Genomic DNA, 23,681 nt, shown 5'->3' on the forward strand with positions numbered 1-23,681 from the left:
AAGGATATTTGGATTAACACCTTGCCTGAGGGACCCTGAGGCTCAGCAGACAACACACAGGGCCTGGGGGTGATTCCACAGTTGACCCAAAGCTTCAGAAGCTTTTGTGATGTTGTTCGTGTTGTAAGGGTGTAGATGGATAATATTTATACCTCCCTAACCTCTTAGGTTTTCAATTGTACTTTGATTTCCTTCTTGGGTAGTGTTTATTCCCAAACACAATTCAGAAAATAAGTTGGACAATGCCACTGTTTAAGATGCAGTGTTTAAGATGTTAAAGTTAAGGTTTAACTTTAACAATTACACATCCATTGAGTTTTGTGAGTTAACAAAGTTGGAAACAATTGTTATGCTCTTGATCCATTTGCTGTTCTTGATGTGATGTTTCAAGGTAGTTTCTTTGGTAACCAGTGAAAACCACGTATCTATAGCTTCAACTTTGACTTCTTCTGTGTCCATGTGGTGCGGGGGACGGTGAAGGCAGCTGGGAGAAGTGGCAGAAATACAGGCTATGGAATCCAACAGTTATGGGGCCAGATCCTGGCTCTGCTACTCATTAGCTTTGTGACCCTGGCCAAGTTACCTCTGTGCTTGTTTCCTTATCTGCAAAATGAAGCTAATGTACCAACGGTATTACTGGGAGAATCAAGTGAATTAAACTACATGTACTTTGAAATATGGAAAGAACTAAATGACTTTTCCCAAATTGTGTTTCTTAGGACACAATTACACAATTTCTTTGGAAAAAAGTATTAAGCATGTGTGGGAATGGTGATATACTATATTTTCTTTTTTCCCCTCCTTTGGTAATAAACACATTAAAAGCTCTAAAACAGAACTCTCCAATAGAGCGTTCTGTGACGATGAAAATGTTCTAGAACACTATGTTCAATAATAGCACTAGTCACAGGTAGCCACTGAGCTACTGTATCTAAATAACTGAATTTTATGTTAATTTTAATTTGTTATCATTATGGGTAAAATAACTACATGTGGCTAATGATTTCTTAGACATCATTGCTCTAAAAAGACTTTCAGTTAGGAAATGTATATTTTGGTTAATTCAACCCCTGCATCTCAAACTCTGTGTGTGTATATGTGTGTGTGAGAAAGAGAGAAATTAAATAACTTTTTAAATTCTGCCCCCGCCCAGTACTAAAATTTCAATTCCCCCTGGATTGAAATTGAACCCAGAGGTTCTCTACCACTGAGCCATTCCCCAGCCCTTTTTGTTTTTTAATTTTGAGACAGGGTCTAGCTAAGTTGCTGGGGCTGGCCTCAAATTTGGGATCCTACTGCCTCAGCCTCCTGAGTTGCTGGGATTGCAGGCATGTGTCATCACACTGACAAGAATAACATCTTTTAATATTTCATGAGTTGGAAAATGTTTCTCTGAACATCTTCACTTGACGAACTCCTTTCTTTCCTAGTCCAAACCTGTTGAAGGCCAATAAAATTTATTTTCCCTTCTGTCCCTTGGCACACAATCAACATGGGAAAAGAGATAGCCTTTGCCAAGAATCAGCATCTATATTCCAATAAAGTACTATTCTGGCCAAACTAGGTATTTATAACTTTTTGCCATAAGGAAATTGAAGTTCTTGGAGCAAATTCTTTACTTCCCACTGTGTTTTAACAGCAGGTAGCACTTCTGCTTCTCACAGCTTAGTTAGGACACCCTAGGCTGTGAGAATAATGGTACCCACTTAAAATCAGTTAAAGAAGCGCAGGAAAGTTAGTCCCATCAGGATGTGTTATAAAAGGCAGGTAATGAGAAGCACCATTTTTCTTTAAAGCATGAACTATACATTCTATTATTGTAATCCTAAAATTCTAATTTTGACAGTTTGTGTATATTCATCAATAAAAGATTAACCAGCAAATAAACTGGGACTTAATTAAGGGAATGATGGTGCAACGTTTTATTTATTTATGGGCTTCATAGGACCAGATCAATTTCCTACTTGAAAATTCAATCCTTTAAATGCCAGCAAAGTATAGCTTTTTCCAGACCAGTTATTAAGAATCTGTAGTCTTTACTGGTAACTATATAAAATAATTTCAAATAAGGCTATGGAAGTTAAACATTAAAATAATGAAACTCTCAAAGATTCCAGAAAGAAAACCAAAGCTGCTCTCTTCCTTAATAATTAAGTGTTTAATTAAACAAATATCTCCCAGAGCATTGTGAAAGGTGATGAAAACACAGGTCAAGGACGAAGTTCCCTCGCGTTCCATACCTCCCACTAAAGGGATTTGCTTTGGGGAGAGCATTCTGTCCCTCCACTGGGGAGAGCTGGGTATTCCCTGAGATGTCCTTTTAGGGCACTGACAGCCTGACCCAGGAGAGAGAGCCCCGTGGGAAACAACAAAGGCACACCCCCCACTTTTTTTTTTTTTTTTTTTTTTTAGAGAGACAACTTCTTCAGGTTTGCTGTCTGAAGGCTTAACACAGCAACCTTTTAGTACCTTTACAGATAAATACAGAGGCTGTAATCCATGAACAAAACTAAAAAAGCAACAGAGGTATGGCGGTGGGTGCTCTAACGCTCTGGAATTAGAGGTGAACAAAACAGTATGTTCCGAAAGCAGATTTTGGTGATTTTGTGGATGACACTGTGCAATATAGGTGGTTGTCAGTGATTAATTAAGTCTGGGATATTTTGTGACCAAACCTCACAGAAGTGCCTGGGGAGTACAGGGGTAAGAACACAGGCTCTGGATCAGTTAGACCTGTGCTCAGGATCAGATAGACCTGCGAATCCGAAGTTTGTCATCTCCTGCCTCATAAACTTGGGCAAATGACTTGACCTCTCTGAGTCTCAGTTTTCCCATCTATAAAATAGGGGAAATAATAGTGCCTTCCATATGGGATTTTTGTGAGGATGAAATAATGTGCATAAAGCACTTAGCATATTGATAAGCAGAAAATGCTTATTATTGACAAAATAAAGGTTTCCAAGGTTCTGTGGTAAAGAAACTTGCTCATTTTACTTAATGCCATGTTTGCCAAACGTATTTGCTTATCGAATATAGTTTTCTAGCCGGGCACAGTGGTGCATGCCTATAATCCCAGCAGCTTGGGAGGCTGAAGTAGGATTGTGAGTTCAAAACAACTAAGTGATACCCTCTCAATACCTGGTGTGTGTGTGTGTATGTGTGTGTGTGTGTATATATAAGGGGTTTTTTTTAATTAAAAAAAATTTTTTTTTCCTTCTTAGGGAGAGGAAGGCCTGGGGCATACTTAATAATATGGTATTGTTTGTGTCACAGGTGAACCCTCACCCTTTCTTGATCCCCTCTGATGCTCTTGCTTTAAAAAAACACAGAGGCAAATGTGGAACAATCACTGGAGGACACTCCAGGGAAAGAGGGAGCAGTGGTGACAATCAGAACAGAAAAAGCCCCTTTCCTTCTCACCAGATCTAAATATCTCATGCTTGGTCACCTCTCTTTCTTTTTTTAAAAATATTTTTAGTTATAAATAGACACAATAATCTTTTTAAATTTATTTACTTTTAATGTGATGCTCAGTATCAAGCCAGTGCCCCACATGTGCTAGGCAAGTGTTCTACTACTGAGCGACCTTGGTTACCTCTTTCAAAGCAAAGAAAAACAGCACATGGCACCCCCAGAGAAGGTGCTGAAACTGAACCCCTGAACGGGAGGAAAGGCTGGGAGGATCTTGCCGGATGAATCTGAGTAACAGTGGAATAAACTACATGAAAACGATGCACTTGGAAGATCTTGGTATTTCTTTGGTATGCCTGGCAAGAGCTTCTGTCCTTTCATGGTTAGAAGACAGAAAATGAAGTTCAAAATAACAACAAACAAACAAACAAAAAAATCAAATTCGATGTGAGAATCTGCATCGAGAGTCCCCAAAGGTACATTTCTGGTAGACTTTTTCATCAAATGTCACCACCCTTGGCGTTGACGTCATAGCCTGATGGGTGTGTCAAGTGGTGAGATCTGAGGACAAAGTTTGTCTGCAGTGGCTGCTCCATTAGGGTGGGGACGTGCTAAGGCATTTATTTATTTAATGTAGTTCTTTAAAATCTCCTTTTAAAATCTTACATTAAAAAAAAAAACCAACAACAAAGTTCTTTCTCCACCTAAAAAAAAAGAAAAAGAATGAAAACAAAAAGAAAAAAACAGGACCCTCCTTCCCTGCACTTTGACCTACAAAACCTAGGACTCTCAGGAGGCATCAGACAAGAGAATCAGACATGTGACCTGTAAACCACTCTCTGAAATATGCCTTTCTAGAACTTTCCTGAATTCCTAACAATGATATTCCAGCTTTCTTTAAAAACCTCTATGCCTCCTAAATGGCAGGGTGGAGGAGGGCGCTCCTATGGGCTGGGTGGGCAGAACACATCCACAGACTTGGACCACGACTGCGAGCATTCGATGGGCTGGGGCATGCCAGGGGGCCACAGGACACCCAGACCAGAGCAGGAATGGCTGGAGCTCTACGGCCAACTGCCAGGCAGCGGGGAGGGTGTTGCTCACACTCAAGCAGCCACGGCCATTCCCTGGCACACGGAGCACAAGCAAACCAGAAGACGTACCACTGGCGGTCCCCGTACCACTGCCCGAGCCAGGTCCGGGGGACGAGACCACAGTCCTGTAGGTGGGTGGTGGTGGGGGAGGTGGAGTTGCTCTCTGTCCCAACCCAAAATCTTTAGGAGATGAGATTGTTTCTAAGTAATCATCTTTAATGAAGGTCTGCTCAGCAACTTTCTTCTGGACTTCTTCTAAATTGAGCGGAGATGGTACATTGCGAGGAGGCCCGGGAGGCCCAGGAGGTCCTGGGGGACCCGTGGGGGCCGGGGGGCCGGGAGGGGCTGGAGCCAGGGAGTCATCTGGGTTGTCTGATGCTGCTGGTGGGGACACCACCTTTTCCCTTGGAGTCAACTCTGGAGTAACATGTTCCGGGGACGTGTCAGAGAAATGAACCCACTTTTCTTCAGTGTACACGGCAACAGACTTGGGGGACAACACTGGGCCAAAAATGCTGTCCAAGTCATTGATGGAGGGTAGTTTTTCAATTTTGGCCTCTGTGGCTGACTGTTCATTTCCTGTGGTCAAAGTAGTTGGTTTTAAACTTTAATTGACTTTCTTAATATTATTTATATGGGGGGGGTGATAAGGGTGAGGCAAAGTCTGGTAGATATATTGCCCTGTGAGGTGCCTTCGTGGGCATATATCTGGCTAGATTAGGAGCTGAAGGCGAAAGGAGAGATCTCCCCTCCATAATGTGAGCATCATATTTTGATGCTATTATTTATTCTTGCAAGGTGATAACAATTGGCCATTTTTACCATCACTTAAAGTGCTGAGCATGATACCGCTCTCAAGGCTGCTTACGAGAGAACCAAGGGAGCATTTCAAGAAACTCATGTTCAATTCATAAGAAACATAGGCTCTGAAAATACAAATTCCAAAAGGAGTTTGTTTCTGAAAATATGGGCTACTGCAATACAACACAGTAGACAAAGACTTGTGTGCTAAAAATCACACACACATATTTTATGACTATTGTCTGCTCTAAGTGTGTTTGGGGAAACTGATGATGATATCTGTTAGTTTCAAAAAAATGGATATCACATTTAGCTGTAGGTCTTCTAATACTCCAGAAACACAGCACAAAGATTAAAGAGACATTCCCACACAAATATTTATAAACACATGCATACACATGACACTCATGGGTTACTGAGGAAGCATTTGCTACTTATTGGCACTGTTATACATATGCCTGTTTAATAGAGAGGAAAATAATAAAAATGCAATAATTATTTTTCGCATCAAATCTCATCTGTTAATATCACATGTATAACTGTGGTATATATCTGCAGTTACAAAACAGAAGTCTCTGTCTTAGGTGGCATCTACTAGTCTTTTTAATTCATATCAATAATAAGAGGCAAAAGTTAAAAACTGTCTTCTACCACTTGGCATGAAACGGTTGATAACAACTGCAATTTGAAGAACTCTATTTTTTTTAAACTGAGATTATTCAAATTAGAAATTGTTACTTAAATAACTGGAGGGCATGACCAGAAGTTATTTTACCTTTAAATAACTCTTGGGCTATAAGAATTGGCTTGTCATTTCCATATTTATAGTTTGAAAGGAATTAACTTTCATGGTTCCAAGGCTAAAGATAAATGGGGTAGTATTTTGTGTGGCACACAATATTTATAATTTGGCTGCTGGTAGGTTTATTTGTGTCTAACATAATTTATTGGAAATACAGGAGACCCTAGTGGCTCAAACTTGCAAACACCTGAACTTATACGACTCTGAACGATCCTTTTTTGGGTTTAAGTCAATATAAATTTTATAAATGACATTTCTTGCTTTCTCTTTTGTTGATAAACACCCTCTCTGTACCTATCAAATTCACCAGGCTGCATAAATTGCAAAGGATGAAACTGCTATAGAATTCCAAAATGACAAAGAACCACATTCAGATCCATAAAATAACCATTACTACTTTTGATTTGACAGTCCAATAAGACTTGGTAGATTATAAATTTTATGGATACATACTATTGATTTTAATAGAAAGCAAAGATATGTCTTTGAGATATCTGTCTAAAAGGATGCAGAAGTTTCTTGCCACATTTCATGATCTTTATACATCTCTTTGCCATAAGATGGTAAATACTTGAATGACTACTGGGGAAAAAAATTCTACACCAACAGTATACCACTCATCCTGAGAACCATTTTATGTCTTTGTTGTAGACTAGACAGTTTTAGTTCTAGCAAAAGTTTTATTGGTTCTTGGAAAAATTCAAATTGTGCCTTGAATTTTTAAATCACCAAAATAAGATCCAACCAAAGTGAATGGTTAATTAAACAGCTTTTCATATTGGTATGTTCCCCCCTTCACTTTATAAGTGAATGTGGCTCTTATTCTACCAAGAAAAAATTGTGAGAAGTTTCTTTTCTTTCCTCCCTTCCTCCCTTCCTTCTTTCTTTCTCTCTTTCATGTGTGAAACCTGGAAGTGGTATTTTAAAATAAGTTTGCACAATACACTGTGATGGAAATAAAACTAAATGACAACATTGTACCATTTTAATGTAGACTACAACTTCCAAAGCATCAAGGGAATGTTGAGGTCCAGGGCTGTGCCTGTTTGCCATATAATCTTAGATGAAAGGGACCTGAAGTTTACCTGGTCCAACTGTTAAGGGGGAGCCTGTTCGAGGTGGGGTGGCTGGTACATTTTTTGGAGGCAGTGGTGGAGGTGCTGTAGAGAGATGAGAAATCAAGTATTATTGATTACATTCTTCCTAAATTACACAAGACACTAGATAAGTAGGATTAGAGTTTTTTCATTGATAGACTTGATGCTGGAAATACCATCAATGATCTAAATTTTGTAAAGTTCAAAGCCAACAGATTAAAGCAGGATTATTAAAGTTCTTCCATTTTATGAGAGTGAGAGTTTGCCAAAACGATGTCAGATAGTAACAATAACATCAATGCTTTATTCATTTAAATATTATTTAATAAACCTCAATCCACAACTAAGTTATACCTGCTATTGCTGGGAACAAAATGGATTGAATAAAAATCCTCTGCCCTCAAGGAATTGTGACTGATGATGAAAATCATGTTCACAGACAGTTAACAATCCAGGTGTGATAATGAAAGTCAGAGGCAAAGTGACTTGGGTCAATGAAGAATGAACAGGTTCCCTTGGTAAAAATGACAGCCAACAAAATCCTCAGATAGAAATAAGTCTAGTGTTACGGTCTCCACCAAGAGATTACTCTTCTGAACAGGGCTTTATCACTTTATGGATGAGGTTAAAAATTACTGTTTCAACAGCTACATTTTTTTCTTCCCTTTAATATATGTTTTCTTGTCACTGGCCATATTTGGTTCACTCAAAAGAGTTCACACTATTTTCATAAATCATCTCAAGGTTCAGATGTGAACCTGGATGTGCTCTAATCTTTCATATCCTAAAAGCAGGCTGAGCCGGGTGCATATGTAAGCTGGAGGGCTCTTTCCACAATAAGCATGACTAACAGCTGTCCTCTCAAAGCTTAGGAGCACTTGGCCCTTAATCTTCGTTATGAGCTGCTGAAAACAGCACTTCTCGTGGATCATATTTTCCCAGTCAATCAGAGGCTCCTTAGTAATGGTTTCTATAAAAAGTCGATCAAGATTGTCATCAACAAAACACTATAAAACAAGTAAAATACCACAAAGCCTAATAACCTGAAATAGTAACCCTGTGCTGCAACCATGAAATGAGCAGAATTATACAATGTCCATCAATAAACAACAGCCTCTGTCGTGCTAGGTGCCACCACAGTACGTAAAACTCACTGCTCTGAAATAAGTGGTGTTTGAAGCAACACATCATCCACGCAAACATTTCATTTGTTTACCTTCTTGGCATTTAGGAAGAATTTTCTAGGAATGGTTTGGGCAATTTAGGTCTGTAAAGAAAGCTTTCTGGGGCTGGGGTTATGGCTCAGTGGTAGAGCGCTCACCTCCCTAGGTGAAGGGTTATAAAGATCTCTGGACCTCCTCCAGCCATCGGCTTTGTTTGGGCTAATGGCTACTTTGATATAAATTTGTTCTGATTTCCTGTCTCAGCTTCTCTCTAGCAATTTCTCTTGCTTTCCATCTGTCCTTCTTTGATCTCAATGTGTCCTTTTTGTCCTATGAAGTCTCACTTGTTCTGTAGGACCAGCAGAGACCATATCTCATCAGCCCAGCAGATTCTTCAGCTCATTTGCTTCTGGTTCTTACATATACATATGAAATGAATGAATGAATGGATGAACATGTGAGACATCAGAACAGTCTATGATTCAAGGTTAATAATTTTATGTCTCTGGCTTAGATAACTTGCCATGGCCTCTTTTTTAACTCTATAGCCTGTTAGAATAACCCCTCAATATCATACAGTTCAAGCCTTGCTTGTGTTGACTTTCTAGGAGTCACCTGATTTCATTCTGCAGACAGACAGTAAAATGAGTCACTTATTTTTCCAGACAGAGCAGACATATAACTTACTTCCGGTGGGAAAAGGCCTTGTTAACTTTGGCGATTCCATGCTTGGATTAATTGGCTGGCCTGCACCCCATATCTCAGGCTGATCTAAAATAACTGGAAACATAAAAAGAGAATTTCCCAGGGTAAGTTAAAAAAAGAACCTCTCTGGATTTTAGAATTTAAAAATTTCAATTTAAAGTTGAACTTTACAAAATTATCTCCCCCTTGCCTTATATTGGGAAATTATTTTAGCAATGTGCTGCTCCCATTCTTTTTAAATGGAAAACAGAAATAGAAGTGTGGTGTGTAGGGGTGGGAGGGGGCGTCTGTGTGTTTGCATATAGCTGAGTAAAAACTTTCAAAATGGATTCTGCATTTTCTTCCTGGTGGTCACTTAAGGACATTCCAAATATCAGCACACATACTGGCTCCGATTCAGGTATCCATTTGAAAATTCGGGCATTAATTTCATGGATGTTTGTTTTCTTGTAAGTTGGTTTATTTAAATCTCTTATGAATATGCTTCAAAGCTGAAAATGCCTGGGTTCTGTGCAGTGGTTTCTATCTTTAAAGGGTCTCCAGGGTCTTTAAAAAAACCTTTTGCAGCATCATAAAGAGACATAATTATTCTAAAAAAGGTTGGTGAATATCTTAAGAGCACCAGAAAAATAAATGCTTAGACATCTGAAGTAAATCAGGACAATTATGTTTTGGATCTAAGGACATTGAATTTAATACTTTTTTCTCTTTCTTTTCTATTGTTGTGATCTTGTTATTATGGAAATGGTGAGAATAGCTACCTCTTTTCGGCAAGTACTGAGGTGATTCATTACACTGTGGACTGCAGACTGGGAAGCCAGTGGGATATGCATTTGAATCTAGCCTCTCGTCTTACTTTAGAACCCTGTGCAAAGCATTGAACCTCTATGAACTTCCCTCCTTCAGTGTGAAGTGGAGATAATAAGTTACTGACAAGATTGAAGCAAGTAATGGATACAAATGAAATGTTTGTAAAACGCACATTTATCAGAAGGGTAATTGCTGTTGTTATCTATTTTAATCCTTATAACACCACCAATGTGGTGATATCAGTACCACCTTGGGGAGCGGAAACCAACGATTAGTGATGAAAATAACTTGTTCACAGAAAAAGTAGAGGAGCTAAAATCTGATCCAGGCACACCTAAGTCCAAAATATAGATAGTCCTCCAGGCCTTTTAAACTAGTACTAGGAGAATCAATCCATTGCAGTATCATGTGGTTGGTGCAAATGGTAGAACTTTATAGGACTTCAGGGGCTGCAGTCACTTGATGGACAGATAAATCAGATTGACTGACAAGTCCACACATGGATTTCCTCTCTATCACATACCTCAGAAATGATCTTAGCTCTGTTTTGTTGTGAAGCAGCATTACTTTCATGAATTCAATGTGGAATATCACTTTGATGTTTAAGAACTACTTCTTTTTTTACATAACGTTTCTATATAGTTATGGACAGATTCAGGTCAAAAAATCAAATCCCATTTCTGCACATCATACAACTATGTCATGAAAAGCAAGACTGATTGCAAATGAGTTAATAAGACAAATAATTGCCTGACTGCAAGGCTGCCTTAACTGAGAGAATCCAAGTTATAAACATTTAATAATAACTAAAGGAATATTTAGAGATGTTCTTTATACATTTTCCTAACTATTAAATCATTGAAAATATTCAGGTGTGGCTGATTGCTGCTAATTTCCCAGATTCATTCTCCATTTCTCTATGGTCAAAGAGTTTAGCTGTCTACATGACACCAGATTCTCTCCAGTGGGCTTTGGCTGGCAGTGATGGGTGTCTCTTCCAGATTTTTTTGCTCTGACTTTTGGCAGTGAGTTCCATTGGTCTCTCCCCACCACTTTTCCTCTGACAGAGGCGGGTGGGGAGTTGGAACAGCTCTCTTGGACTCAGAGATGAAAGTAACTGATGTGGACAGTAGAGCGACCCTACCAGTTCAATATTGCTTTCTTCCAGACTGTTCACATGAAACAAATAAAATTCTGTTTGTTTTTTTTTAAAATTCTATTTGTTGTTTCTTTGCTACTGAATCTTAGGCATTATACTCATTATATTTCTAAGCATTCTTGCATTTAACACATAAGGGTATTTCACCATTGGATCCTAGAAAGATACCATTTTGTTATATATATACCATAATGTTTTTAAGTGAAACAATTTTTATAAATACATATATATCATCAAACACAGCTACTGGAGATACATGCATTGGACATAAATGCACTTCAGGAATAGATTAGATCTCTCGTACAGAGGGATTATTTTATAAGAGCAAGGTATATAAATATTTTTAGCCATCCAAAAAACATGGTTAATTCTAAAAAGTTAAATATTTAACACTAGGAATAAATGTGTAATAAGAAAGCTTAGCAACGATGGCATAAATGAAGGTATTTTTCTCATAGCATTTGATTTCTAAGTTGCCAAATGACTATAAGTCTTTTCTGGGTCTTGAGACCCAGAAACAATGCCTGTCATGAACAATCCCATGGTCACTTCCGCTGATGGGGTGGAAAGAGATTAAATGCAGCAGAGAGGCCAGTGACAATGACTGTGATGAGTCCCAGAAGGCCTGGCTCTATTCATGCTCCTGCTAACACCCCATAGGACAGCCATTTGGTCACAGAGTGTTGACTCCTCAATAAGGATTTGTGTAGATTTGCATTAATTTTTACCAACCTTATTCAAGGAATGAGCTTATTAGCTATTAGATATTTCTGGAAGTAAATGTCACATCCTAAAATAACAGAAATATGCAAACTAAACTCCTGTTCTTGAAAATAAACCAAGATTGGAACTTTTCTTTACTAGGAAGATATTATGATACATTAAAAACATACCTCAAAATATATATATCTTTTTAGATAAGTTATAATTTAATGAAAAAGGAAACAAATCTACAGAGGCATAGTGTTTTTTCTTACCTTCCGTCTTCTGTTCATCAAACGCTGATTCTAATGGTGGGCCAAAGAGGGGAGCAAGGGCCACAGTGTCATCAGGAGGCTTTTTGCTAAATCACATACATTGAGGCAAAATACAAGAGAGGGCTCAAAAATTAATGCTCAAAAAGTTATACAAGCTTTCAAATATTTTTCTTGATAAAAATGTGTGTGTGTGGGGGGGAGAAGAAACCAATGATTAGTGATGAAAATAACTTGTTCATAGTACAAGTTATGAAAGTTCATAGAAAGTCTTATGCATATATATGTGCAAGAATGTATATACAAAGCTACTTTATGGCTAGAAAGTATTACATCAAGATGTCAAATGTATTATGGGACAAGAGAATTAGTCAAAGATAAAATCTCTGGTTCTCAGTGGAGGGCCAGGGTACTGGTCAAGTGGAAATAAGTTGAAGGAGAAAAGGTTTTTCAAAGCATCATGATTTTCTGTGTCTAGAAGAGATAATATTTAGAGATAATAGTTTATTGCAAAGTACCCCTTGGCCCTTATATCTAAAAAACCAATTTTATGAGTCTTTACCACATCTCTGGGTTGTAACTAAGATAGTCTATGTATGACTGGTAAATGTTGAGCATGGGGATGTGATGTGTTTGAACAAGAAACTGGATTGCTCAGCTCCTAACTTCATTGTCCCCCTCCCACCCAAGGGCTCATTATGACCTCCTAATACTCTAGCACTGTTCATATCAGAGAAAAAAGAAGAGTGCTAAAGCTATTGGGGGGGACAGGAGGAACACAACATATACTCTCTCCTAATTTCTTCTCTAGACTTTCACAGCTGCACTACCTTCTCCATTTCTACTCCACACCTCGTGAATCCTAATCTGCGTGTGGTGAGGGACAGGGGTGGAGAGGAGAGGACAGAAGCTGGGAAGGAAAGGAAAAGTCCTAAAAGGATTAAGATATTAAAGAGAAATAGCAGCCTTTTGGGAAAAAAATGCCCATTTGTATAATATTTTACCCAAAGAATACACTGTGAAATACAATGTTCTGCTAAAATCAAACACCAGAGGATTCTTTTGGTTTGTGGCAGATGAGATGCATCATGAAGTTGTGTACAACCTGAAAGACTTTTCTTCATAGAGTCAGCCATATAAATGCATTTCAGATCAGCATTTCAGAAGCTAAAAGATCTTATTATTTAGACCTTTAGCCTTTTCATTAGTGAAGGGACCACATTCTGATAGGGAGTTACTTTAGTTTACTGCACAGTGTCTTCCTAAAAAGTCTCCCTAGGACTGCGCTTATGAGAAATGGTAACATGCTACAGATGCATGAATTTGTACATGTAGGTATGCCCTTCATTAACAGGAACCAAGAGTTTAGACCAGAAGATATTTGCCTAATTGTTAAGAGTTCGTGAGGCCTTACATAAAACACAATTCATGTCTTTCATGCTCACCTTATAAGTTCTGGAGTTGGTGTGGAACGCCGGGGCCTGGCCACTTCTTCACCTGATGCACAGGGACAAAAGACCTTTTCAGGCATGTTTTTACCCTTCCCTTCTGATGTGTCTAATGAACTATGTTTGGAAACACTTAGAGATTGAAGTCACATCAATAAACAATTCAATAAGAAAATTCTGCAAAAGAAACCCTCTCCCCTGGCCACGAAACAGAAATATATTTGTCACATGTAGTGGCATTTTCTCTGGCATTTGTAAAACCTCATTAACCAAGGAATTACCATAAACAAGCCATCGAATAGAAGATTTGTACACTCCAGCACTCAGTGGAATAGCATACCAGTCTTTGAATGTCTGCTGCCTTGATCAGTTCTGCTTCCCAATTACCATAAAAGAATGACAAAGCAGCCATATGTACATAGTAAATGAATCCAGCATTTTCTGCCTCTTCTCTTCTTGAAATGCCAAGAAAATATTTTATCTTTTAACTATGAACCATGAATTTATAATTCCCTAGGATGTGTTGTATGCAGCAGAGGAAAATCAGGCCCTGTGTATATTATAACCCATATCATATCACTTTGGTTGATTAAAATATTCATATCAAATAACATAAGAATGGGTAAGTTGAATTTACCTTCATTTCCTTTTGGCCTCCTCTTCTCCCCACCCCGATTAGCAAGTGCACACTTGATTAAACTCATTTCTAAACTTAAATAATTCAGCAATAGTCGACCAATACAGGGAGAAAATAGCAAAGTTTTTCCAAAAAAATTAAGTTTTTGAATTTAAACATTAATTATTCAAAACCCAGAGAAGCACTCTATTATATCAAGAATTCTTTGCTGTAAAAGTAAAAAAAAAAAAAAAAAAATTAAAAAGGAAAAAAAAAAGACAAAGAAGTAAGCTTTAAAAATCAAACCCAAGAGTTTATAAATCAAATGTATATATGCTCCAAGAGCCAAGGAACTATTCCTTCTTTCAAATTGTACTCTATTTCTGGTAGCTATGATATACTTACTGGATAAGTTCCTTTTAATTGCACCCTAGAATTAGAAATAGACACTATAAGGCTTACGACCACATATATGTTATGTACAATACGTATTATTTCTGTCATTGCAATTAAACTGAACTCAAAGAAATGCAGAAGGAAAAAAATAAAAATTTTCTCAGAACCATACTTAAGTTGGAACTTGTGGACACACACATAAATCAGTTTTTCATTTTATTCAAAGATTATAGTGTGGAAGGGAAGGCAAATCCTAAGTCTTTTGACTGAGAAAAACCCCTTACCTGGGTAGATTTGAGAAATTAAAGTCAAATAATGAATAGTCCATTAAAAACAAAACCCCTCCTAAACTCTAACTGATAAGAAATAAATCCAAGTTTAACATATGTTTGACATTTGAAAGTTCTAAACTGTATTTAGGAATACTGTCTGCTCCTAGTCAGGTGGGATCTCCAAAGTGTTAGTAGAACCAGTCATCAGCTACTAATTCAATTTAAAAAATTGGCAAGTGTTAAAGGGGGAGGGCGGAAACTTAGGGGTATCTACCACTGAATGAAGGGTTTTTAATTCAGGAAGCTAAGGAGTTCCACCTCTCCAATTTCTTCCACATGCCTGCCATTAGACCCATCAATCTACTGATTGAGTTATTTCTTTAGCTCAAGACATTATGATGCTATTGGAATGCAAATAATTTTGGCAGAAGTACTGTGGAGCAGGTCATTTCTAGCTTTTATAATGTCTTGGCATAAACTTATTCTGAAAACAGAAGAATTGATTAGATAACAATTTTTGAATTAAAAACAGAAGCTGTGAAAGATTCTTTGTGTGGGATGCTACCACGGGACCATGTAGGGTTACATCATGGGGTAGGGCATGTCTAGGCACGACCTGACTTAAAAGAATACCAGAGACACTGTTGAGGGCAGGGAAAGCAAAGGGGTAGGACCATGGACCATCTTGGTGAGTTGCCACCAAACACGTTTTCCACTATTTTCTATCTATGGTGAAAGCTCAACCTGGTGGTCACAGATCTGTTTTCTTCTCTCAAACTACAGTATTAACAACTTAGGACAAGATCCAGCACCTCTGTAATAGAACTATAAGAAGCTTCTTTTTCTTTTTCCTAAGGACATATCAGAATTTTCTGTTCTCTTTTGAACCAATTTAGGATGGAGGAGCAGTTTCAATCTGAACAAAGATCTATTATGTGTTTTCTGGCAGGTGGCTCAATCCAATTATTATTTTATGACTTGTTTTGACCAAAATGCAATCTGTTTTCCCTTACTACATGTGCCAGATAGTAGATTAGTGCATAATTAGCAAATATGCTTATTTAATTCTGCTAAGGTCATTAGGGGAATTTGGATATGAGGGTTATTTTTATTTTTATTTTTCATTTTTTTTGTAATAAGGGTCTGTAGACAAACAACTAGAGAACAAATTGTTTAAATGAGGCTAAAAATGTTTTTTTCTGGGTTAGGGACCTTCTTGATAGTGAGAATTAAGTAAGGTTTTAATAGTTAAATAAGTTTAAATAGTCAAATACAAGATCAATAAATTGGCATTGAGGGAACAGAGCCCATCCAGTTCTGTGAAAACTGATATCCAGTTGTTAGGAGATTCCAGGGGGCGGACTGAAGGTACACTGGTCTCTCTGTCCTATTCATTTTATTAAAAATGTTAATATCCGAGAAACAATAAAGGTAGAAAGCTTCTTTCGTATTCATCAGTTATTACTGAAAGGCACTAGAGAAGCAGTCCCTATGCCATTTTTATTAAATACTTCTCATGAATGAATGATCATAAGTTAAGGACAAGCCAGAGATGGAAGAAATATGCAAGAAAACCCTGATGGTTGGAAATTAGAAACAATAAGTTTGTTTGGAAAGGAACAGGTATTTGAAATACCAGCAGCAAGTCAATAGCAATGGAAAAGAAAGTCCCACTGTGAGTTGGATCCAGCACACTTGTCACCATGACAAATCTCCAACAGGGTTGGGGTGACCACACAAACCACACTTGGGACAGAAGCCCATTGACCTAAAACCTCCTCTTAATACATGAACATATTTTCCTCCTTTCAGTGATTTATCTATATGTATATTGTGAATCCATTCTCTTTACTTTTTAATTAATGAAACCCACTCTTTCCTCATTTGATATACCACCCAACTGTTGGGTTGGAATACGCACATGTGTAGAGCAGTCCCTACAGATGCCTTGTTTAACCTCAGGTATGTAGTGTAAACAGAAAACCATCAGCATCACCTGGGCAGGGTACTTGCCTCAAACTAATCAGCTGAACAGACACAGGAAAGGGATATTTCATAGGGTGTTGATTTCAGTTTTATTTCCTCTTTAAAGTGACTGGCTAGGTAGACAGGGTGGAGGGGAGTCATTTCAAAAACATCAGGCTCTTGTCATTGTTCTGCATTCTTCGTGCTCTTTAACTTGAGGAAAATGAGATTCCACTTAGACCAATGTGAACTACCCTTGATCTACCCTGCCAGAATTGTCTTCAGTGATGAAATTTAAAATGATCTGACAATCTAGGAGTATTTAGTTGAAAGTAAGTCTGACCCCAAAATGTAAATTCTAAGTATGTATCAGTGTATAGTGGTCGATGTAGGTTATAGAACAAGCACATATTTTGAACACAGGCTTAAGAGCAATGTGGCTTAAAAATGATTCTTTATAGTTTTATGATTCTTTATTATCACATTACTATCAACTTCTATGGGTCTTTCTGGCCAATCTGCAGTCCTTGGAGATGTACACACACACACACACACACACACACACACACACACACCACAATGTAAACAAATACATTTTTTAAAATTTAAAATTAGGAGTTGGGATTCCCAAGTATTGATTTATTCTGTTATGGAAACATACTCTGATAATTCTAAAACATGCCCTTGACACTTAGAAAATCAGAGGATTCCAACCAGTAAACCTAATTCATCTGCCTCATTCACACTGAGTTATCATAAATTTAATGGGAAACCAACCTGGCCACCTTGCCTTGGCAGCAATTTTCTCTATACATGTTTAAGGTAAAATGTTGAGAGTTCTTACCGGGCTGCGCCTCTGTGATCAGCAAAAAGGAATAGAGAACAGACACCTAGTCAGAGAATGATGGATCAGTCAACAGGCGTGGATAATCCAAGACTTCAACATGGCCACCACACACACACACCCCAAATAATCAGGCCAGAGAAAGAAAGACAGGCAGGCATTGTGTTTAGGGCTTGTTTAAACCATGGAAGGCTTTGCAGAACCTTACAGAGGGACTGTTGTATGATACAGCTTTGCTCATGGGGATGTTCAAGCTTTAGTTATGTGCATGGAAGTACAAGGCAGAAACATACAAAGTCTTTACTGACAGTGTTAATGTCTTATCACAAGGAGTTTTCTCCAGATTATTTGAAGAGGAAGGTCTGAGAGAGTAGAGAGTGCAGGGAAGACTGTTCCCGGTGTGCAACTGGGTGTTGTTAGCAAGCATCACAGATGCATTTCCCATAACTAGGGCCTAAAAGGGAGCTTCCGAACAAATTAGGAGGAATGTAGAGAGCCCTCTTCTTCCGTTTTTCTTTCTAGTGTTTTATTTAGAATGTGTGTTTCTGAGGACCTTCTATTTTTTGCTAAGTATCTGTCCTTGGCCTGGCGATGTGGACATCCCATGAGTAGGCATGTGATGGGGAAGATGAGTAGCTCCTGATAATCACAGGAGGAACAGGGAAAACTGCTAAGCAAGAGAACATTGGTGGACCCAGCCATGTCTGGAAAACACAAACAAGCAGACACATGACCTCTCTTTCCTCCAACGTGACTGTAGCTGCCACCAATTTACCCCACAGCCTCTGATTACTGTCCCTCTTTAGGATCATTTTGCAGTAACATGAGTGACTAGGGTGTGGGAGGGGAGAGAGAAGTGCAGAAGTTTGCGGATGTGAATATGGGCTAATCCAGGATTCACCAGATTTGCTCCTGGCCTCAGACAACTCAGGTCAAGAGCAACAAAAGAGAGGTACAGGAGGCTGCTCACAGGAGGAGGCTGGCTACTTTTCAGAACAGACAGGACACAAAAGCCTGTAGCCTTTTTATCTGGGAGGCCTCCAGGGGATTTAATCCACTGCTTTTATGATGCAGAGAGGAAAGGGAGGTTCCAGGACACACAGCTAGTAAATCTGCAGAACCAGAGGCAGAATTTAGATCTCAGATCTTCTGTTCTGTTCTTTTCATGATTTTAAGTGTGACCTTGTGGGAGGATTTCTAGAGCAGAGAATCACTGAGGCTAACATCCAGGAACTGTGAATTCTCAGACCGGTTTCATAAGTGGCTAGGACTTTAAACACACTTACTTTAGTCAGTTTTCCTTGTAACAATTTAGACTTTATTATTTGCCCTATTTTCTAGAAGACTGTTCCTTATTGATCCCATTTTTCTCATAAACCTGTCTGTATGAATGCAATTTAAGCAAAATTAGAAAAAAATGTCATTTATCAATTGTGTATTTGAGTTTAAATAAGATCACTTACAGACTAACCTATATCATGTTTTGAGGAATATTCACTATTTCAGAGGAAGATTCGTTAGTGACCAAAGTTCTTTTATAAAGAAGCACATGTGGGGGCTGAGGATATAGTTCAGTTGGTAGAGTGCTTGCCTTGCATGCATCAGGCCCTGGGTTCGATTCCCAGCACCACCACCAAAAATCACATGTGGGAATTTCATGACAAACTTTCAAAATAGATGACTAAAAGTGACACAGTTCCCATAGTATAGAATTATAAGAAGTAATGTGATATAAAATGCAGATCTCAACCATAGAGAGTCAGAATCTTAACTACAAGAAAATTACCAATGTAAGATGATAAAAGAGCTTTTCAAAATAATTTTGAACATATTGATCCACTCAAATTGTTGTATCTTAATTTTTAATGAAATAAAAACCTGTATTTTAAATCAATAGTTCAAACTTATAATTTTCCTGGAAAAAGATCATCTTAAGAAATAGCATTTTGGAAACTGTCATTCCAAATTCTTTCATCAGACTAGAATGTTCAAATTCACATGGTCACTGTTTGATTAACATGAATCCAAAAGCCACGTGGGATAGCTGAAATCCTCAAAGGAAAAGGGTTTCCAGAAATAAAATGAAAGGACTTTACATACATTATCACCACTGAAGAGCTCTGCTGGACAAAAAGGTGAGCCATATTATTATTAGCCATGGGGGAGGGGTCTTTGTTAAAATTTCTATTTTACCCTTTCCCCTGTTATTTCTCAAGAATTTCAAAGCATTAAGCATTTTGTTTTTGTTCTACTGACATACAGAATTTTCGTCAAAGATAGAAGAAAACAAATTTAGCATTTGGTCTTGATTTATTCTAAAAATTGAGGGATCTATATCAAGACTTGAAGACTCAAATGCCTAGAGGGGGAGGAACATACGGTACTGGGTCAAGGCAGGGCTGGTCATGAAGTCCTGGGGAACTGGCTACTATTCAGGTGCACCCGTGTCTGCCATGTGCAAATGTGGGCCTAGTGCTCTTAGGTCTTATTTTTTTTAAATTTTTGATTATTTATTTATTTACATTTTTTTAATGGTACATCCCCCCCCCCCCTCTCTTCTGAGGCAGGGTCTTACTATATTGCCTGGGTTTTTCTCAAACTTGTGATCTTCCTGCCTTAGCTTCCCGAGTTGATGGGATCACAGTTGTGTGCTACTATGCCTGGCTGCTGTTAGATCTTTAGAGAGAAGATGAATATCCAAATTTTTTTTTTTAAATTTTGAAATGTTCTAGTTTTCAAATGTAGGCTAAAATTGTTTTAAACTACACAACCAAATAAAACACCTATTCAGTTGTTCGGAATCTGCAGGTGGCCAATTTGTCCCTGATTGCAGGCATTTGTATCCCACATAATCAGTTCTCATAAGATCTGCTGTTGTTATTTCATCTCTATTCCTGATTGCTCAGAGTCTTTGCAGTTGGACTACTTGTGTTTTGAACAGATTTCCTACATTCCTAATTAAACATTAGTTGTTCAATTCTCTTGGGTTTCTGGTATATTCTGGAGAAGTTTCTGGGAATCATTTTTATGTTCCTTTGCACTTTTGTTTTGAAGATCAACTCCAGATAACTCTTTCTTTGTATTTTCAGAGTGGGTAAACAGCTAACTTATTATTTGGTCACTAGAATGAAGATCTTCCTTTAGCTAGAACATGTTTATCTCAAAATTTATATGATTTTCAATATGAATATCCCTCTCTAAAAGAAAATATTGTTTTGACAATGTCTTTCTACCATGTCATAGGGTTGTTATTTTTTTGGACAACAAAACTTATTTAAATTCAGTTAATTAGGATACCTTAATTTTTTCCTCTTTTATTTTTTGTCCTGTGCTGGGATCAAACTCTGGGCTTCACACATGACAGACAAGTGCTCTAGCACTAAGGTATATTCCCAGCCCCTGAAATACCTTGGTCTTAACCAAGGTGGGCAAGTATTTTGAGAAATTTATAAGTAACTAAAAATCATTTGTCTTGCTTACAAATTCACTAAATAGCCAAGCCTCAGATTTTGAAATATCTTCATTTGCTAAATTCAGTGCTTTGGGGAAACAGAGAAAAATGGGTGATAAACTACAAAGCATCAGATATTTTTATGTGGTTTGGTCACAAAAAATTAAGGGATTCATGTTTCAGAATTTTCTAGGAAAGAATTAGAATGTTGGAATTAAGTTTATTATTATGATCCCAGAAAACATTACTATTTGTTTTCAAATGCATTTGGGTGGGAACAAACTATCCAGCAAGCTCCTATTGGTGCTACTATTGTCCTTGTTCGTCTGTATTTAAGTTTGTCCCCATATATTACAAATATGATCACAGAGAATACCTATTGTATCATGTTTTAGATGATCTGAAATTCCATGTGAGAAATGAAACAAAGAAGCCCTAATCAGATTCCAAGGCATCAACAAGACAGATATTTCCAAAGAAAAACAAGGTAAGGAGGTGGGGGAAGACCCATTGTTGAAGTCAAGACACACAGATGAGAATGAAAAGATGTAATTGCTAAAGTTGCTTTAAGGACAACAGATGTAAAACCAATGAGGAATGGAGAATTTGTAAAGTACAACAGGCAAATTTGAAGTGGTCAAATTTGGTTAATTCTAAGAGTGATCCAGGATCAAGAAGAATAGGTGAAATTGGCAACATATACGGAAAGGTCACTGAAGGACACCAGCCATGTTTTACTGTCACATAACATGTGACACATAGTTGACAGTTACTATAGAAGTGGGCATTCAGCTTAGTGATCACAAAAATCATAACTATAATAATAGATGCTCATCTTAGTTTTGGGGGAAAAAAAGATGTGGGCCCATAGTTTGATAAATTTTAATATTTCAATCCCATTTCTTAATGCTTTTTGTGCCTTCCATTTCTCCATCCCCCATCACAGGGACTTTCTTCAAGTGCAGCATTCTGCATGTTGTGTAGAGACTGGCATGATTCAACCGGCAGGCTAAGAGGTGACAGAATTATTGCAGGTGTCCACTTAGGTGAGTTAGGTAGAATCAACCAACCACTTCCTGGTGTTTGTTAACATGAAAATACATTTTTATTTTTGCAGTAGTGGTCATGTGTGTCAGACATCCATTGGTATCTTGGGAACATGTTCCCAATAAACCAGGCAATGAAAAGAACATAAGCCCCTCCTCCCACCCTGAGATCTTTCCATGTTTTTCTAAAATAAAAAGATGTAGGTATCTTTTAACAAATTTGTGCTGCCATTAAAAATCAGCCACTGGCACTAAAAAGTAACATGCAGGGGATGATTTACATTTTATAAAGATCCTCTTTCTCAGTCTCTAACAATTCCAGGAGGGGATATTTTGATATTACTAAAACAGAAACAAGTTAACAAAAAACCTTCAAGACTCCCTAAAACTCCCTTTTCCCAAGCCAGCTTCAGGACCATTCAGGTTGCTACATGTTGTACATCAAACAAAAAAATCAACTTAAAAAATGTTTCCCTAACTCACTGTATGTATGTGTAGTTTGACTAATTCAAGTGGAAGCTGCAATAAAGAAACCGTAGCACCTACAATATTTATTTGATCACATGCCTGTGACTGAAACAGAGGTGAATCTTCACAAAATTACCCATGGCCCTTAATCACAGGGTTGCAAAATCACTAAGCAACCAACTTCCTTTTTTTCCCCAGGTGGTGTAATTAGATCTTGTCCTGGTTCAAAAGGTTTGTTTTCAAATTCAAACTTGTTTAGGTATATAACACAGTCATTAGATATGCAGATGGTGACAGTGAACAGAATTAATAATGTTTGGCCAAAACATGGAAAGGACTTCTTATTTCTTACCGGACTTTTCCTCTAAAAGCGAAGGCATGGGGAGGAAAAATAAAGAGAAAATGAGAGAGGGTAACATGTATCTTCTAGAAGAAACACCCAAGGCTCAGAATGACCTCACAAGACCGCTCTGCAAGGCACTGCTTCTGTACATGCTTCCTCTGTGTGTGATATGGTCATTTCTAGGCTGCTGTTTTTAGTTCAAACTTCAGAGGGCAAAAGGTATGGCCTCCACTGGAGCACATTCTGAGTTTTCTTTTGAATAGTTTATTTTATCAAACAGATTTGTGCCCTGAAAATAGAAGTAGCTCTTGTCATATTGAAAGTGTGGTTAGGAAATGCCATTTATGTATTGTAGCCAGATCTGGTCATGAAACTACAAGGTGACTTTCCCAGAAACTCTAGTCTTGCTAGAAAACCTGGTACTTATCTTTTCTCAAGCAGCTCTGGCTAGAGCCATGTGAATTCTTCGAAGCTATGTTTCATTCTCCGCACCACTCCATGGACTCTTTTTAAATTTTTTTTTGTACCAAGGATTGAACCCAGGGGCATTTAACCACTGAGCAACTTTCCCAGCCCTTTCTGTTTTTTTTTATTTTGAGACAGGGTCTCATCTCCCTAAGTAGCATAGGGCTTTGATAAGTTGCTGAGGCTGGCTTTGAACTTGTGATTCTCCTATCAGTGCCTCCAGAGGCACTGGGATCACAGCCATGCCCACACCTGGCCCACGGACACTTCCTAGAGAGTCAATCCTTTGATTTCCTCAGCAACTGTCTTAGAAGGCCCTCATTATTTCTTGCTGTCGACTCCAGTAGTCTC

The 23,681-nt window shown here is 38.0% G+C and overlaps 1 protein-coding gene across 12 annotated transcripts in view; it reads right to left on the bottom strand.

Moving 5' to 3' along the window:
* Nucleotides 1–23,681, bottom strand: part of Sgip1 (SH3GL interacting endocytic adaptor 1) — a 200,215-nt gene that overhangs the window by 53,655 nt on the left and 122,879 nt on the right. For 7 of the 12 annotated variants that reach the window (XM_076863751.2, XM_076863750.2, XM_076863748.2 and 4 more), the window contains 6 exons: nt 14,486–14,510; nt 13,462–13,513; nt 12,020–12,105; nt 9,056–9,148; nt 7,194–7,268; nt 4,575–5,084 (listed from right to left, as the gene is read on the bottom strand). In XM_076863751.2, coding sequence (XP_076719866.1) covers nt 4,575–5,084; nt 7,194–7,268; nt 9,056–9,148; nt 12,020–12,105; nt 13,462–13,513; nt 14,486–14,510 — 841 coding nt within the window. The remainder of the gene's footprint in view (nt 1–4,574; nt 5,085–7,193; nt 7,269–9,055; nt 9,149–12,019; nt 12,106–13,461; nt 13,514–14,485; nt 14,511–23,681) is intronic. The other 5 variants (XM_076863755.2, XM_076863754.2, XM_076863753.2 and 2 more) reach the window with 1 other exon arrangement.

This window comes from Callospermophilus lateralis, chromosome 7 (assembly GCF_048772815.1).
Source record: "Callospermophilus lateralis isolate mCalLat2 chromosome 7, mCalLat2.hap1, whole genome shotgun sequence".
NCBI lineage: Eukaryota > Metazoa > Chordata > Mammalia > Rodentia > Sciuridae > Callospermophilus > Callospermophilus lateralis.